This window comes from Opisthorchis viverrini (genome assembly GCF_000715545.1).
Source record: "Opisthorchis viverrini unplaced genomic scaffold opera_v5_123, whole genome shotgun sequence".
In the NCBI taxonomy this organism is placed as follows: Eukaryota; Metazoa; Platyhelminthes; class Trematoda; order Opisthorchiida; family Opisthorchiidae; genus Opisthorchis; species Opisthorchis viverrini.
The window spans coordinates 900,653-919,715 of record NW_008751777.1 but is presented as its reverse complement, the minus strand read 5'-3'; the positions used below and the strand labels follow the sequence as shown (position 1 = coordinate 919,715).

Sequence of the window (19,063 nt, the reverse complement as noted above, 5' to 3'; positions counted from 1 at the left end):
GAGAGAGAGCGAAGAAATCGATTGGCGTAGCAAGTGGACGCCAATCTGAATAAAATCAATAGTCATTACTAAAGTTTACAACTGATATGGGAATTGCTGACAGAGAGATTACAGAGGACTTTTACTAGAAGAATTCGTGCTGCGCTCCTGGAGGTGGCCCTCATTAGACGAGAACTGAATGACCCGTCAGATTATCTCAATCTCGGATCGAATGGTACTTTTGTGTACCATTATTCCTCCAACTAAACGGAGTGCCTGAGTTTAGTTCCACCAGTTTGGCAGTCTATTTTGAACGATAATCAGAAGTTCATATTCAGACAATGCCCAGTATCCGCACAATTCTCTCAGCTGCAAAACATTTACAAGTGTGGTAAATCTTTGTACGCCAGAGTGTTGCATTTTGTTGCGTATGTGCTCAAACCAAAAATCGTCCCGATCTGCGTTCATATTTTTGCAGCTCACCAAATCTCATTGTTCACTGAAGCAACATCACTTCTGGATGAAAAGCCTTGTGGGATAATTTGCCGACATCAATGAGACCCCGGCATGCCTAAGTTGGGCTCAAACGTTTGGACTGGTACTCCCGGTTCAATTGCCCGATTGCTTTAGTCCATCAGGGATACATCATAACTTTCGAATACTGAGCGCCTATTCAGACCACTCTCGTCCGAACGGTCGTCCTCCTGTTCTGGCGTAGTTGTTCAAGTGAGTCCACACCAAAGAGAAGCACTGGACTCGAGTTTCGCTCTTATTAGAGCTCATCAGTAGTGCATATCCAATGGCCGTGCCGGGATTTGAACCCCGGACATCTGACATGCGAGGCGAGCGTGTAACCACTACTCCACCAACGCACGTTGGGAGCATCTGAATTTTCAAGTCTGAACAGGCGAACGTGTTCACGCTTGAGTGATGTGATTGCTGTGCCCGACCCATCGGACGACGACCCAGTAACTGTCCTGGTTGTGACGATCGATGGACCCACCAGTTAGAACTTCCCAGCCAGGTAACGTCACACAGGCTTGAAATTCATCGGACAACTTTTTGGTTGCAGTTGCGGGGTTTTGCAGGATAGGTATTTTGTCCATATTCAGAAGTCCCTATCGAACTAAATGGAACTGATTAAAGTGACCCGAACTCCAAAACACGGTTAGTTTGTTAATCGCGTGATGCAGTGGAATAGGTTGGGATTCAAGAGATAACCATTAAGAAAGATGGAAGACATTGGTAGTCACATTCCTTCGCTTATTTGCCCCGATGTATGCAGCGAATAGGGTGACCCGGCTGATGTCATCATCCGACGGCAGTGGCTGTATGTCGACTGAAGTAATGCTACAATACCAACTCTTGGACAGGAGGATGTTTAGATGCCCCAACAACAGATTTTCTCATGAATGAATGTCAGGACTTGGAAATTCATTCACTTTGTGCATTATAGTTCAACCCTAATTCGAATAGGGCATTTATTCAAAGTGCATACCTCAGTTTTGCTCTAGGCGGCCGTGGAATTTGTACAATTCGCATCCACAATATTCTATTTTGAGAAGTCCACTTCCTGTCCTCTCATTAGAGCACGTCTGCGAGTTCACAAACATGCTCGCTTTGTACTTTAACCTGCTAGGGCTGGGAGTTTTACCTCCACTCCACTAACGCACACTGCAGGCGTCTGAAAGGAAGGTGTTCACATTTGAGCGAGGAGACAGATTTGTCCCACGCATCGAACGACGATCCCGTAACAAATCCGGTTGCACCGTTCGGTCAATCAGCGTAAAATATGACCTGCCCCCGTTCATATGGCCCGCGGATATTAGTGTAAACACATCGATAAGGAATCCGATGAAAACACAGACACGAACACGGATAACATAACGGTGAAGTCATTAAAAAAATACTCTCATGATGTGGCCTACCGAGGTCAGTCTATCTCGGACAGAAGGTTCTGGATTTTCGTGAACGGTTTATAATGCTAAACCAGCAGAATACAGTCTGAGAGATTCCGGAGTAGGGGAGATAATCCCACGTTAACCATGTAATCTACGTGAATTGCGTGGTCAATACCACCGGATAGGTTTTCATCCTAAATGATAGGATGTAAATGATCAGCATTAAACAGCAAAGCCAGGATTTTGGCCTCTCGGTGCTACGTGGATTCTGTAACTATGAGGATCACCAAACAAGAGGCCTGTTTCCTATCACAAGCGGTCTCGGGGAGTGATCATTGTTCGTTATCGGATACCACCAAGCATTCTGGAAAACTACTTGATTGGGAACAAATTTCTCATTGTCCAAATGATTCCATCTCAGAATTGGTGGTTGCTAGTGATTTGGAAATCGCAGTCCGTGTTGCGTTGGGGTTTTCGTAGAGGTTTCAGAGAAAGCCACAGGGAAACCACATTTCTAGCATTTTTGGAGCAACACTACGTGGTTTTTTAGCCTTCATATACTGTCCAAATTACTGATCACGTGAACTGCATTCAGAAACTACTCGGTAATTCTCAAGCTTCTATCGTTGTTTCAGTGTTATGTGGACTCAGAGGAGAAACAAGGCAGTGGACGTCTGTAAAATGATGACTTGCCATTTGCAGCAATGTAATTTCGAATAGCAACTGCGTATTTAAAGGGGAAGAATGTATCACAGTCGGGACGAACCTTTCAGGTGAAAATTTGTCACTCTACAAATCACTCAGCACGTGACCATTTGATATGATTCTAAAAGCTAAACTGCTCGTGATCGGTAGCTTACAAGTTCGGATATCTCTGGAGCTTTGTGATTCTCAATGAGCATGGCTCGCTGGCATAGACTGGTTTCGCTTACGAGACCAAAGTTCAGTGAAGACATCCACTTCTCCCCTTTCTATATAAAGTAACTGAAATCGTGGTAGCGTAGCTGAGTAAAAGACAGCCTCTTGGAATTACTAGAACCCTGTTAATCATTACTTGGCTTTCATTTCCCTTTGTGGAAGGAGGCTAAGGACGGTCTTCAAGATTTAGTAAAATTTAGTAAGAAGACCTTGAAGTAGCAATAGTACTTTTTGAGGCGTAGGTTTGTTGGCAGTTGATCAGGTGTCTGTTCCGTTCGCTGATTGGTAGGTGAACACTGAGAGCGTCATCATCATCATCAGCTGTAAAGACCGCATAAGTGCCGTACAGTGGTTATGGCTGCCAGAGTTTCGTTCATCAAATATCTGGGCGACATCCCAGCAGCCATCATTCCCACTTGTTCGTATATCCTGATGAATTTTCTGCAAAGGAATCGCTACACACTAAAGGGTAATTAAATACACGCCATTTAGCGCCTCCGCTCGGAACGGGGGTTAGTGTAACGACGCTGTACATTTGTGCTGGATGTCCTAAGGAAAAGCACTAATGATATTGCAAACTTGCAGTTAGGCGTTTGACCACTGGTCGGAAGTTTGTGGGTTTGAAACTCTGAGTTTCGTGATATGCTCACCACCTGTGATTCCCAATAGGGATGAAACAACTGTACAGTGGTTTCCGGCTTTTCAGCTCAGACTTACATCCCCACTGACAGGATTAAATTTCAATCGCAACTCATGGTAATGACTTTCCGTACTGACAAGGAGCGTGAGTTCACAACACATTTTTGACCGGGGTACTACTGATGTGAATAGTGGTATCGACCAGGTTGACCAGAAGGACCCTGGTCCAGCGGGCCAAACGACGTGAACGAGTGAAAATATCGCCGTTTCAGACGCTGCGAGCACATGTGTTACTCGAGACGAATGAACAAAAAAATAAGCTTTTAGTGTGGGTGGTCTAGTGATTGCCTCCAACGGTGGCTAAGACACAAGAAACCAGTGTTCTACTCACTAGTGATGCTTGGAAACAGAACAGATGAAAATTAGCTTTGCGGTTTCTGGAGAGTAAGAAGTAATGTGAGACCCCCCCCCCGCAATAAAATATAGTTCAGCCGTAGCACCCTTCCAATGCCTAACTGCCATGCCACTAGACCAAAGGACGAGGTCTGAGGTGCTGCCAGTCGAGTGGCAGAGGTTGGGTTCAAACCACGAACCTTCTGGTCGGCAAATTCGCGCTCTAACCACTGAGCCGGGCAGTTCATTCTTGATTACTGTTCCTACTCGAATTTGAACGATAGCCTCAAGACGCATTGGCTCATCTTACAGGAACGTATGAAAGCGATTCTGGGAGGCACACCCACTGCTGTAATACCTAATTTTTAAGACTTGATCTGCGCGACCTTCTTGATCATCCTGATATTTCTTTGTTCCTTCCTATGGGAGTGAAACGCTCTTGTTCTGGCTGGTCGGGGGTTAGGTGGGCTTTATTTCTGTATGCTTCACTCCGTGGCCGGGTCTCTTTTCGATTTCCCGAATGAGTCGCTTACATATGGTCGTGCATAGACACTGTCCCGTCGGCAGTGTCGATCGGTCGACCAGAAGATACCCATGTGTTTCTTCTTGTCATAATTTACACACTCTCTGTACTTCCTTTCCCCCGGTCAAACTCTTCCCTTGTCTGCTGCTGTTTACTGCGTCTACCTCTCAGACTCGTTATGAATTTGTAATCCCTCGTGAACTTTTAACCCTTGACTTGTCGAACTAATTTGGCCAGCCATTCTTTACGCGCGCTTTTTGACCATCTTGCGTTACCACGTGTTGTACCCAGGCGTGTGTCGCAAACTAAGATCGATTTGCCATCTGCTCCGGGCTTTCTTTGTACTTGCACTGCTTCGTGAAACAGTTTATACGGAAACCCTTATAAGTTGACGTTTGTACCCCTTCTATTACGTGTTTTATACATGTAGTACCGCATCTTTTGATGAGTCTCAAGAATCCACAACTTCTGGCTTGTGATTCGGCGCGTCACTCAAGTGGGCTTTCCTGAATACGTCGAAGTATTCTACAATCTCCAAAATGGATACTTCACCACACGAAAACTACGGATGTCAAATCATATCTGCTCGATGCCATAGTACGCCTCTTCATTTGTATACCACCCTTCTCTCATCGCTTGCGATGTGTGACAGATCTGCCGCCTCATCTCAATTTCACGGATTCTCAATACTTTTTCGTTTGATAAACGACCCGTCTTATTCCTACACAATCACTTGATTCGGTTGAATTCAGCAGAGGGACAAGAAATTTTGTTATCTGCGTGCGAAAGTAAAAAAGAATCTCCTGCCAGTGGTGCAATCACTGATGATCACGGATTGTTATCGAATCCAAAATCAATGCGCTGAATATTCATCCGAAAGCTCGTGACCGAAAAAAATCAAATCTACAGATGGACCTTCAAGTAATGTAGGCCAGATTGCGTGTTTGCGACACAGTGCAAGCTGCACGACCTTGGTCCTACATCGTGAAGTCATAAACACAAGAGTGAGTCTATTCTAGCGGGAAGGAAGCCAAATATTTGTCAAACCACTGATTTCGTGAAAATGAGATATCTGAGATTTTTCGGACGCAACGGAACTCTGACCAATCTCATGACCTGATTCATCTTAAGCGAATGACTCAGTGAATTCCGCATAGTCAAGGAATATCCGTACGACCTGGTGTGAGGTTAGCCACTGTCTCTTGATTCAGTTCGATCGAGATGGTAATGCTGTTGCAGTGTTAAACGAAGGGCTCATTTCGTGAGCAAGTATTCAGATGTTGATGCTGACGCAAACAGGCTTAAGAGAAGCCTTGAAAAAGTCGGTGTCCATGGGCAGCGCCCTTTATTCATACGATCCCGACGCGATGATGGTGAAAGGAATAACTCCCTTCAGTTCGGAGTTGTTTATTGACTAACACAGACTAAGCGATTACACGTTACTAGGCAATAAAGTAAAATTCCCAACTACCTGAAATTTCCTGGACGTTTTTTGCATATTAAACAAACACTGCAAATCGGTTCCGTAATTTCTGTACCAAGCGTCCAATAAAATGAAGAGAAAGGAGTTTGGTACTTGATACTAAAGATACTACTAGCATGTTTCATCAGTGGCATGCACTGATAAACACCTTCCCCCTTCACCTGTTCGTATGCATGGCAGAGATTTCAGATACGTCTCAAGGAGGTCAGTCTCGGCAGCTTATCTATCATCGACCATCCTGAACTCTATAGACGTTTTACTGGTGGTCAGCGACGAAAAAACGGCCCTGCCACTAACTGCCCAAACTCGACCACCCCAGTCCACTCTTTCTGTGATTGCTCCATTTGACCTACGTTCCATGGGGTGAGTTGCCCCTGCAGTATCCTTTTTCATCAATTGGCATTGGTTACCGGACCAGTAGTATACACTGCTACACTGGTAGTGCCTGTTTGTCACAGGTTCGGAAGACGCTTGCTGGTTATAAATACACAAAAATGTTCGACTAGCCCTTGACGAAAGGGGTCCGGAAGGTTTCTGCGTGCGTTTGAGTCTGGTTTTTCGTCCAACTTCCACAGACTTGGAAGTCCAACTACATGGTTGGAGTTTAAGTGGCCACGAAAGAGGAGTTTTCTTGTGCAAAACGAGTTGAGAACATTTTTTTTTACCGCAGAGTGTGTTATGGTGAAGCTGACTGGATCATACGGTAGGTTTCTACAACATAAACGCAGCGACACACTATTCGTCCTGATAGAAGATCTCTATAGCTGATGGGCCTAGGAACAACTTCCAGGAGAACGGTTCCTCGACGAAGGCGTTTCCTGATAATAGGTTGTACGACTCGTATACTTTGGGGGGATGAGATTTCATTTTTGTTGCAGTGTAGGTCAGAAGCTTCCCTGAGGACAGAACCAAGATCGTTCAAAATGGATAGTCCAGTAATTGAGAAATTCCGCACACCTTTCGGTCGCATATGGTAGCGCAATGTGATGGGCCAGTAGTCTAGTCACCCATTCTCATCATCTCCATCAAATACGAACCCCTGAACCTTCATCTCGGCAAACCTAAATAGGACTCAATTCTCAAAAAGCCATAGAGTGAGGATTAGGAGGTATCCGGCTGCTATGTGTTGCTCTATCCCATCTACGATACGGCTCATGTGCTACGCATGCCAAAACACCGTCGAGTGTTGTTCTCCGTGCCTCCTTCAGAATGGCGCAAACTGCGAGGTGGACAGCGCATCACTTGGCAGAAAGGCGTGAATGAGATCACGAAGAGTTTGGGTGTTGTTGGTGTTGTGCGACTTCCAGGATAGGGTGCCCGTGACCCCGTCTGTGCTTGGATGGAGACGTTGCAAGAAATGGCGGCTAATCGATGTCAGTGGCGTTTGTGCTGTCACGTTCTTTCCAGGTTGTCTGATTGAGCGGTTGGAGGTGTAGGCACCTCAGTATGCTTGACATAGGCCAGCACTAGGTCCCCTCCCTCACCCACTCTTTTTCTCTTCTCTTCACTGTAGGGCTTTTAATACAATTATACATATATATATAACTGGACGAAACTTATGGTTGTACGACAGTGAAGCATCAGTGCCAACACCGATTTCGGTGTCGCTGATGATGATGATGACAACCTGGAGTGTTCCAGTGATTTTCCCATCAATGCCAATTCTAATCCAGTGAAGAGAATTCCACGAGAGTGATGGGCTGGATTGTCCGCCCGACTTATGACTTTTACGTCTTTTAAACTCAAAATTTCGGGCCAGTGAAATAAGGTACTTCGACTCTGATTCCTTCTGTTGAAAATATATTTTTTGGGGAACAAGAAATCGTCTCATCTTCGGCTCTTAATGGCTTTTCCCCTATGTAGGTTCTGGAGATTGCTTTAGAGGAAAGGAAATCGTTTGGCCAGGTTGTGTTCAGAAAAGGGTTTGCCTTCTTTCAGTTTTTTCCCTCATTTTGACAGTGTCTTACCTCGACAGGCGGGTTTTTATGCTTAAAAATAGTAGTTAACTACACAACCGAGCGAAACCTCTTAGAGCAGCGCCAGGTGAAACAGAACGCTAAAAAACATTCAAACGTTAAACCAAGTTAATAGTATCCAATCATTGATATTCAGTCATGACAGTAGTTTGTAGTTGTGTTTAAGTTTGCCCCTTTATTTTTTCAAACAAATCATCTATTTTCAGATAATGTGTGGTATTGCAGGATGTGTTTCAACGTTTAAAAATTTGCCGCGTTCAAAAATCGATCGTCGTTGGGAACAAACAACCCATACATCCATTTCTTACTTACCCGCCTGTGCAATCAATTCAACCACACCCACATGACCCATATAGGCAGCAGCAATAAGTGGGGATCGTCCCTCGGCATCCTGAATATCCACGTTTGCTCCGGCATCCAACAGTCTTTGGACAATCTCCTCATGACCGGCCCAGGCTGCAGCGCGTAAGGCACTGCGGCCGTCGGATCCAGCAAGGTCAACTTTGGCACCACGATTAAGGAGCAAATCGACGATATCTGGAATGAGAGATAAAGGTGAACCGCTGTAAAAATAGATAATGGTAACCGCTAAAGCAATTTGTGCGAACCTGGAAGGCCGAAGCCGAATATTTGGCTTTCTGGACGCCAGATAAGGAAAGTGAGCATCGTTAAGCATCCTCATCCTATTGATTTCCTCCCCTTATCCACTAAAATCAAGTTCCTCGCATGTTCCCGAGGTAGAACTTTTCAAACATTGTTCCACCGCAGAACACTGAGATAAGATGTAACCAATCATAAAGGAAACTACTAACAAGGTTGCTGAAAACTCTTCGACAGCCCACGACCGATTTCGCCCTTCTTGTAACCAATCATCTCTCACGTGACATGGTCTGAACTGGGATACCTAGCACTAATTGTTTGGTAAACTCGATTCGCCTCGGGCTTCAGCGGTGCGAATCATTTGCTGGCCTGCCGGTATGAAAGTATAGGATGGAAAATATGTTTCCGAATATCAGTATGGTATGTGTGCATTTGAGCAAACTAAATCCGAACTTAGCGTTCGATCGGATATTAATAACAGACGGCTTTCTGAGTTCGCCTCAGGGTAAAAATCACTTTCCACTAGAATAAGCTCACATAAATCCAGACGCATTGCAAAATCAAGTGAGAAACTGATCTGTCTGCTAAGCTGTATCGCCCAGATCGACCAACAAACTATATTATTTTTTTACTCCGCATGTGGGCGGCTAGTTCAGATCTCACGACAGAATCAAATCTTTAATAAAACTAGACACAGGACGAATATCGTAGCAACAATGCGGACGATTTTATTGAAGAAAACTACTCACAATGTTGCTGAAAACTGTTTGACAGCCCACAACTGCTTTCGCCCAAATTGGGGTTCATCGAGTAGGCGCAGTCCCCGAGTTTTCACCAACCTTATGTTCTACTTGAACCCAAATTGGACTGAGTGCGACAAATACACTCATTTGCAAATCAGTCTGGTTGTCACGGGAGACTCAACTGAATCTCTCGTGTATGATATTCTGCAACTGAATGTGCTGCACACAGGCTCCCTCGTGTTTCACTTGGTACGATATTCGAGATATCGCAGTACATTTTCACCAAGAAAACTACTCAAATTGATCTGCAACTGAGTGTATTTGTCGAAATGCGGAAGATTCATGCGAAAATCTCTATAGACTGTGAATGCAATGTCTTCAAGAACCCTCGTATGTGACAGACTAAATAGGCTTGAAGTTTGTGCTTCCAAACGACTTTACAAGCAATATCTAAGATGATGAAATGAGCCTTCACATCTAGTCGGTTCACTTATGTTTGTACCCATCGTGTCCGCACAACCTCCCACTATGCTTATGCCTATCCCAAATCGGGAAGGTAGCCCCATTACACTGATGGTGTGGTGAAAAGATATGGTCCCCTACGCTTGAGATTTCATCCTGTTCATGAGGCTAGTGTATGAGCAAAAACTGAGAAGCACTGTTTCTTCCTTATTGGAGACTATCACAAGGGCGCTGCTCACAAAACTCCAAAACGTTTTTAACCCACAGCTTCCAGGCTAGTAGTTTGAACAATTGGCCGTTCGGCAACGATTGGCTAATCAGTTTTGTGAATAGTTCTCACTTGCTACCGCTCATAGTTCAGTCACATAACCCACACCACATGGTCGCGTATTGACCACTCCGTCGAGTAACGACTTTTCTTGCTGCAACTTTGCAATGCACCACTGGACTAAAGTGCCAACACGCGCGCCCTTTTAGGGGTCATAAGTCAGATGCACTAGTGATAAAACGCTCAGTTTGCATATTAGACGTTCAAGGTTCACTTTCTTGTAGGGGTCAGGACAAATCCGCACGGAGTGTATCCGGGTTGTTTGTAGCCCGAGTGCAATAATCAGGCGTTTATCAGGTGGCTGAGCTAAGCAAGTGGCTTGCAAACGTTTCGTCACCAAGCGCCTGAGCAATCAGATAGAAAGAAAATGGACCACGGTGTAATACTAATTGTCGATACGCCAATCAGAGCAGATAAAGAAACTATTGAAAAAAACTACTTGGGGGGATAGTCAAGTGCAATGGATGCGGACCAAAACATGGCATAAGTCAAGAACTGACTGATGAAATTGCAGTTTGGCTGGTCTCAGATTAGTCAATTAAGCTATGAGATATTAAGTGCTTACTGAAAAAAAAACAGTATAAAGACATCCAGTACAAATGGAAGCGTTCATCCATTCGGCTAATGATACGACTTTTAACGAAAGGATTTTTAGCCAGTCGCCAACAGGAACAATGGCCACATGGATTGTCTGACATCACTGACCGACAGATTACCTCTCCTTGTTGCAGCATCAAACACAAAATGGGCCTCTCTACTCATGACTATGCTACAAGACTCAGCTTGCTCGTTAACCTTGAAGGTATGCCAGAAGTCTTCTGGAACGCACTCTTGCCCATCAAGCAGACAAGGGGGGGCAAAGCTTCGACATCATCCTAGGGAACAGTGAAGCCTTTCAAGGTTATGATAGTCATCATCGACAGCATGACCTCATTGTTTAACACTGATGTTTCGCTGCCACTTTTCAAGATACAGAACTTGAAAAGCCATTGATTATCTGCATAATTTTTGATGCGCCACAGGATCTGCTGAGCATATGCCTTCGAACCGGTTCTCGTGATGACGCACCCCAAAGAATCATAATCCCAAGTTTGAACCGTTCGGCTACAAGCGGCTGATTAATCACGAGACCCACATCATGTGGTCACGTAGTTCCAATAAAGATGACAAAGCTCTACGGTGCATCTCGGATTTTCAGCATAGACCGACTTCACCAACAGGACAAAACTACTAGTGAAAGGAAGAAGGCCATCGCTGCGGAGTTATTCATTAGAAAATGCCAACCGAACAGTTACAGACTATTGGACAGGGAGGCAAAACTCTCACGTGCATCTCATTTACACAAACTGAACATCCATCTTCTCTTGAACGCGGCTTCCTGAACTTTCCTCGATATTCATTGACTGTTGCTCAAATCCAAGCAAATGCTACAAAGCGACTCGACAAATTCCGCAATAGATCTCCCTTTTCAAGCGAATTTACAAGAAAACATACCATCCGCATGCCTCCCCATAAGCAGTATCGCCGTTACACTAGTAGACATTACCAGATCTGCTTGCATCACTATTAATAAATAAGCAGCTCAGAGGAAGATGAGTAAAACTTACTTCTGAGAAGTCATCACTAGGCAACATGTGACCACGTGATATGGACCCCGTGACTGAAGGATGAGTGGCGCTACGTCCTGTCTAAGCGACTACCAATCATACTGCTGATCAGCCGCTTGTGGACAAACGGTTAAATGCTCAATCTACGAACCCGGAGGTTGTGGATTCGAAAATCTTTGAGCTTAATGAGATACGCACTGTCATTTTTTTCACTGAGGATGAAACAGCTGCACACTGTTTCTCGGCTTTTGAGCATGGATTGTGGCCTTACTTAAGCGACAAAATCTCAGTTTCAGAATTGCCATTTCTAATCACGCCTCCAAAAAGCGAGCTAGTCTTCCGTGCATACCAAGGGATCTAATGTAACCGTGTTCTGGGAACCAACTTGCCCTTCGAGGAGGGGCTCTGGTGACTATCAAAACAAGGAAATTTGGCACGGCTTAACGTCCGGCATTGGTGCTCCTGCACACAGCATTAATACTCTGACTGCGTTTGTGTTCGGAGCAGCAGTTTGGTCAGCTGGCTGTCCTCACATCTGGTACTTTTGATTGTCGCTCGCACACACACATACACCATACCATGAAGTCCCGGTGGAACGGGGTTACTTAAGCGACAAAATCTCAGTTTCAGAACTGCCATTTCTAATCACGCCTCCAAAAAGCGAGCTAGTCTTCCGTGCATACCAAGGGATCTAATGTAAACGTGTTCTGGGAACCAATTTGCCCTTCGAGGAGGGGCTCTGGTGACTATCAAAACAAGAAAATTTGGCACGGCTTAACGTCCGGCATTGGTGCTCCTGCACACAGCATTAATACTCTCACTGCGTTTGTGTTCGGAGCAGCAGTTTGGTCAGCTGGCTGTCCTCACATCTGGTACTTTTGATCGTCGCTCACACACACACACACCATACACATGAAGTCCGGTGGAACGGGGAGAGGCTGAGTGTGTGCTCCCATTTTGATACCACCATGTGATGACGAAAGTGGAAGTGAAGTGATGCCAAGTTGCAAACACTAGTGCCAAAAAAATCGGAACTAGATGTTTTGGCCGTGGATGGCCGTCTAACTGGATAGTGCTGCATCTAAGTCGCTGAACGTTTACTCATGGACGTTTTTGAAGCTGTTAGTATGCGGGAGCAGATCGATGAACATTCAAATATCACAACCGGACATCGGAAGTAGTGTCTCAATAGTGTTATCACCCGAACATCGCTGTCTGGAAGGATAACTTGACTTATTTGGTGCGACCAACGATGATGCGTAGTCAACTTTGTGTTCGATCATCACATTGAGCTCCACCCGACAAAAGTAACAGGGTCCGGTCGTCCGTAATTAGGGTCCCCGGTCTACGTTGCCAACCTCAGCACGACGCTAACGCGTATGTCGCCCATACATGAAGAAGGGATATCTTTGAGGTTTAAAAACTATCACTTAGCTATTCATAACTAAACACATTCACGGTGAATTCGGTACAGGGGTAGACAAACCAAATCATGTGGAAATGTTTGTCAACAGATTAATCTTCCGGGACGATACAATTCCTAACACACATTAGGACCTAGCTACGGAGCACACACACAGTGACTACGCGAAAGGAAGAGAAATTTTGAGGCGACAAGTGACAACAGGAGATTTATTTGTAATACACTACTCATAAGGTTGCTGAAAATTCGTCGACAACCCACGACCGGTTTTGCCCAGATTGGGGCTCATCAGATAGGCGCATTCCCTGAGTTTCCGTCAACCTTATGTTCTACGTGAACCCAAATTGCACGAAATTGGCAAATATACGCTCATTTGCAAACTAATTTGGTTTTGAGAACCAAGCAAAGCACAGCGTCTTTGAATGAGCATGTAATACGCATTTGACGATGATGTTTAAGGGCACGGAGAAACTTGGCAGCGGAAGCTGCTCTGAGTTTAGCAGCCTGAGCAGAATTCAACAGTTGTTCGCAATCAGCAGTCTACAGTTTCTCGGATGTCCCATTTGTTGCTATTGCCAGTTGTTATCATATACGATAGTAAATTCATTACCTCCAATCGGATGCCACAAGTTGAGAACAATTTTTTTTTAAATCTGATTTATCCAGGCCAAAACTTTAAACTTCAGTGAAAAGGAAAAGCACTCTACCGTTGAATATTCCAGTCTCCAGCCTACTGAATAGATTTGTAACACAGGTTACCTACCACAACCTCACTTGGGCCGAGCTGTGCCGAAATTTCCTGGAGTTCTGTCACACTACCCTCTCCCCCCGTATTCTTTTTTTCAGAGCCACGACCCTGGATGCTGGATTACAGATTTTCTGGGACATTGATAGCCTTCGAATGCTTTATCTTCAACCAGAGAGTGGGTCGTCGTCTGATATGGTTAGAGCTATCGATAGAACCTATGACAATGTTACAAAGGAACTGAGACGGCAGCGCCAGACCAAGCTAACCAGACATCTTGTGTCTTAACTGAGGTGGCAACCGGCGAAATACACCCATTTGCAAACAGATCCAGTTTTCTCTGGAGGCTCACATGAAACCCAGCTGAATCTCTCCTTTAGGATTTAATTAAGCAATCGAATGTGCTGCACCAGGCTGCCTCATGTTTCAACTGGTACGATGTTCGAGATATCGCGACACATGTATAGACGTAATACACCAGGTTTACGGCAAAATCTTCAGCGGTCCACGAGAATTTTCAGCTGAGCCTCCAGTGTAGCCCAAATTGACACACAAATGATCGCACGTGTCGAAGTTCGTTCAATTTGGGTTCAAGTAGAGCATACACTTGATGAGAACTTTAGGACAGCGCCAACCTGATGAGTACCGAGAAGAACGAAACCGATCATCGGCTGTCGGAAATCCGATAGTAAAATTTGTTGGCCTTAGAAGATTGGCGAGGAATTGTACTTCCAAAGCCGAATTTATTTTCCCTATTTACTTATCCAGGTTATGAAGGCATAAGGAAAAGGGATGAATTCTGTTCAAAACTCTCCCCGCCTGACAAACTGCAGGAAAGTGATTATGAACTGGTTATCAACTTAGAAGAAATGGATTTTCGGTCCCTGTTTAGAATCCACTTTATTTTCATAATTATTCAAAACAATTATACATCTGTTCGCAGAGATCCAACCTAATTAGACTTACGTAGCTAGGGATGTTGAAGAATTTACAGCAACCTTATGAGTAGTGTGTTACGTGTATACGTGTATCGCGATATCTCGAATACCGTATCAACTGAAACATGAGGCAGTCTGGTGCAGCAAATCTGATTGCTTGATTTAATCATAAACGATTGACTCGGCTGAGTTTCAGATGAGTCTCTCACACAACCAAATTTGTTTGAAAATGAGTGCATTCCGCTAATTTCGTGCAATTCGGGTTCAAGCAGAACATAGGATTGACAGAAACTCGGGTGCTGCACATACCTGATGAGCCCTAAGCAGGGCGAAACCGGTCATGTACTGCCAAAACCAGACATCTTGTGTCTTAACTGAGGTGGCAACCGGCGAAATACACCCATTTGCAAACAGATCCAGTTTTCTCTGGAGGCTCACATGAAACCCAGCTGAATCTCTCCTTTAGGATTTAATTAAGCAATCGAATGTGCTGCACCAGGCTGCCTCATGTTTCAACTGGTACGATGTTCGAGATATCGCGACACATGTATAGACGTAATACACCAGGTTTACGGCAAAATCTTCAGCGGTCCACGAGAATTTTCAGCTGAGCCTCCAGTGTAGCCCAAATTGACACACAAATGATCGCACGTGTCGAAGTTCGTTCAATTTGGGTTCAAGTAGAGCATACACTTGATGAGAACTTTAGGACAGCACCAACCTGATGAGTACCGAGAAGAACGAAACCGATCATCGGCTGTCGGAAATCCGATAGTAAAATTTATTGGCCTTAGAAGATTGGCGAGGAATTGTACTCCCAAAGCCGAATTTATTTTCCCTATTTACTTATCCAGGTTATGAAGGCATAAGGAAAAGGGATGAATTCTGTTCAAAACTCTCCCCGCCTGACAAACTGCAGGAAAGTGATTATGAACTGGTGATCAACTTAGAAGAAATGAATTTTCTGTCTCTGTTTAGAATCCACTTTATTTTCATAATTATTCAAAACAATTATACATCCGTTCGCAGAGATCCAACCTAATTAGACTTACGTAGCTAGGGATGTTGAAGAATTTACAGCAACCTTATGAGTAGTGTGTTACGTGTATACGTGTATCGCGATATCTCGAATACCGTATCAACTGAAACATGAGGCAGTCTGGTGCAGCAAATCTGATTGCTTGATTTAATCATAAACGATTGACTCGGATGAGTTTCAGATGAGTCTCTCACACAACCAAATTTGTTTGAAAATGAGTGCATTCCGCTAATTTCGTGCAATTCGGGTTCAAGCAGAACATAGGATTGACAGAAACTCGGGTGCTGCACATACCTGATGAGCCCTAAGCAGGGCAAAACCGGTCATGTACTGCCAAAGAATTTTCAGCAACCTTATGAGTGGTGCCTTACGTCTATGAGGTGACAATTATGAGCCCTCGTCCGGGCACGGTGATGACCTGTACTCTCTTGTTTACCCTCGCTTCTTATTCTATTGGGCTACTACAGTGTGATGGGTTAATGTGGAAACGGATAGCAGCCCATCAAGAGTGGAATACTGGCGGACGAACATACGCCGAACCCATGGTGTTGAGCGGGCTGGAAACTATTGTTTTCCTGATAAGGCACAGTGGTGCATTCGTACCTTCTTAACCCAATACGATGACACCTTAATCACCGGGCATTTCTTCACTCAGGAAATAAAAAACAATTATAGCTATTTTAGCAGCAGTACATTTGTGTGCAGAACCCCAGGAACGTTAGCGTTTTTGCCTCCATTCGGACTCATTAGTGGGCTTGGAAGGTCGCTCTTTTTCAAAGTGTTACTCTCCGCCCACAGGACTGTTTCGGTTGACGTTAGTTGCAATTCTCTGTCTTACCTTTCTAACATGTTTATTTGTCCGAAAAATTAATCAAACAGGATGAGAGGCCTCATGTAGCTGGACCATTTGGGATCCTACCCGTAAAATTTCTGACTTAGTAATTCTCGGATTCTCTAAGAGGATTAGCAACTGTTCACCGGAGGTCAAATTGAGTGGCTGGTTTAGACCGGAGATAACAATCACATTTTGGAAGTAGGCTATAGATTTCAGCCAGAAATCATGGACTTAGTTGCATTCTTGACTCTGATGAGGTTGATGCCGATGGTGAAGACAACAGCAAATCGTACTGCCTTCCCTTTCGTTTTCCTAAGATAGTGAGGCAATGGTTTGTCACGACTGCAGGCAGTTTCATCCCGTGGGGCAATTTCACCGAATGCCCGAATGCATACAAGCTACACGCAGTGATCGATCAGTTAGTCGTCCACATCAGCGGACAGATGCAAACTAAAGAACGTTACTTTGCAACCTGACAAGAATAGAAACTTTGTCGTCTCAAACAACAAATCTCAACGACAGATCAAATGTCTATCTCGCCTTTGTCACTGATCACAACTCGGAACTCAGCATCGCTGTTCTGACGTCACAGAAGAAATGTATGTTTGTTCACAGGACCGAAAATGTTCGGTGACGTAAGTCTGTTACCGAAAAATATTTGAAACGAAAGGCAGCAGAAAGTTAACTGATACATCTAAAAGAACCTGAGGATAATAAAATCATTCCCTTGTCTCGGCATTATCCGGGTAATTTTCGAGCAAGCGAGAATGAATCTCGGAGAGGGGTCGACGTTGACGCGTGTATTTTGACCCACGTCCCCAAGTGCTCCGGAAAATGCGTCGAGCCTAGCGGGGATATTGTAGACATCATGCAAAGTTGCAAAATAGTCATAAATATTCCGATATGAAAAGAGATCTCTCTGATGAGCAATGCAGAAGAGTAAACAAGTATTGAACTTCATGAGGGGGTTTTCATCGACCTTATAAGTAGTATCACATTGACAACATAACTTTCAATCCCGCTTCAGACGGGCTAGGCTCTGCTCAGTGAGTTCTTTTGGAAAATACTTTGAGGTTCAGTTAGGGTTTCCGCTAACAGTAACCCAATTTACAACGAAATGCTTAGCTCTGCACACGTGACCCGAAATTCAGGACTGAGCCTAACTGACAAAGGCGAGAAGAGTGAAAACGGCTCTGCACTGTCTGAGGACTTGTGTCAACCTCACAGGTATCACCATAACGATTCAAATAAGATGTTCGTCTTGGATCGAGCGCTTTGCTTTCATAAAACTCAGGCTATGTGACAAAATGAGGTGCGTTACATTCCGCTATCTACAGTTACCACCATTCTTTTGTTGATGGTACGTAATACGCAGAAACCTATTCGGCAGCCAGCTAGTGGAACTCAGATAGCTGTAGTCAGCGAGTTTCCACTAAATAGATTTTCCGCTTAAACAAAAAATGGTATAAATCAAAGAAATACACTCATTTTTAAATTTATTTGATTCCCGCGTTTATGACAGACCTCCATGAAAGGAGAGAGAGTATGAGGGGGTGGGGTGGAAAAGTAGTAAACGGTCTGCGGAATTGTACTTGCACGCGTTTGACAAAAGTGTGCTTTGTCCAGAACCGTTTGTTCTGTGCAGACAAGGCACACAGCAGTTCGATAAACTAACTGGTTGGGAATTCTTGTCACGTTCTACCAGTAGTGTGTCCGGTACATGAGAAAACCCAAACAATAGATCCCCACAGGAGTTCAAGTATCCCACTATGCCCAAACACTACTACCCCCTCCGATCTTAGTCTGGTGATGATCAATCAGAAGCTGTAATTCAGTAGCACGAAGCTAATATGAGTAATATTCACACTACACATTAGGCTGCCAAAAAATCTCCGGCAGCCCATTACCGGTCTCACTCTTCTTTGGTTTATCAGGTAAGCGCAGTTCCCGAGTGTCTAGCAACTTCACGTTCTAAATGAACTTGAAATATATCCTTTGAGTACTTCGCTAACATCGATTTGATTTGTAAACTCACCAGCTACCTACAGTCCAGTGTTCAAGTAGTATTCAAGGAACAAGAGGGGCGAAACCGGTAGTGAACTGCAGAGAATTCTTCAGTAATCTTATGGGCAGTAGGCTTTGCCAAGTAGATTCACAGTGAAATAAAAGGTGATGGCATAATAACACGGGAGAGATATTGACCTGTTTCTCGCATTGAAAGCACTGCAATTCGCGAATCAGTGCATTTCTGGTGGTGTTGGGATCTATACTAACTCGCTGCGATTGGCACTCGCTCTGCCAACTAAACTGAGTTTAACGGATGATTCTAAGTAATTCCAGCTGAATCTCATGTCAACACTCATGGAATGTATGGACGAGTGTTGATCACACCGTTTGCGAAGTTTGTTTTCAAATGGAGCTTCGGCAAGCCAAAAGAAGGGAGAAACTGAGGTTTCATGACTAGTATTCACACCAAATTCAATATCTGTTAATTTGTGTTATCATACGTTTTTTTCTATTCATACTAATCA

The 19,063-nt window shown here is 44.3% G+C and overlaps 1 protein-coding gene across 1 annotated transcript in view; it reads right to left on the bottom strand.

The window, feature by feature from the left end:
- The window catches only part of T265_06055 (hypothetical protein), a gene marked incomplete at both ends in the record, with an annotated part of 90,468 nt that overhangs the window by 40,929 nt on the left and 30,476 nt on the right, over positions 1–19,063 (bottom strand). The window contains one exon of the mRNA XM_009171225.1: positions 8,125–8,349. Within this exon, the coding sequence (XP_009169489.1) occupies positions 8,125–8,349 (225 nt within the window). The remainder of the gene's footprint in view (positions 1–8,124; positions 8,350–19,063) is intronic.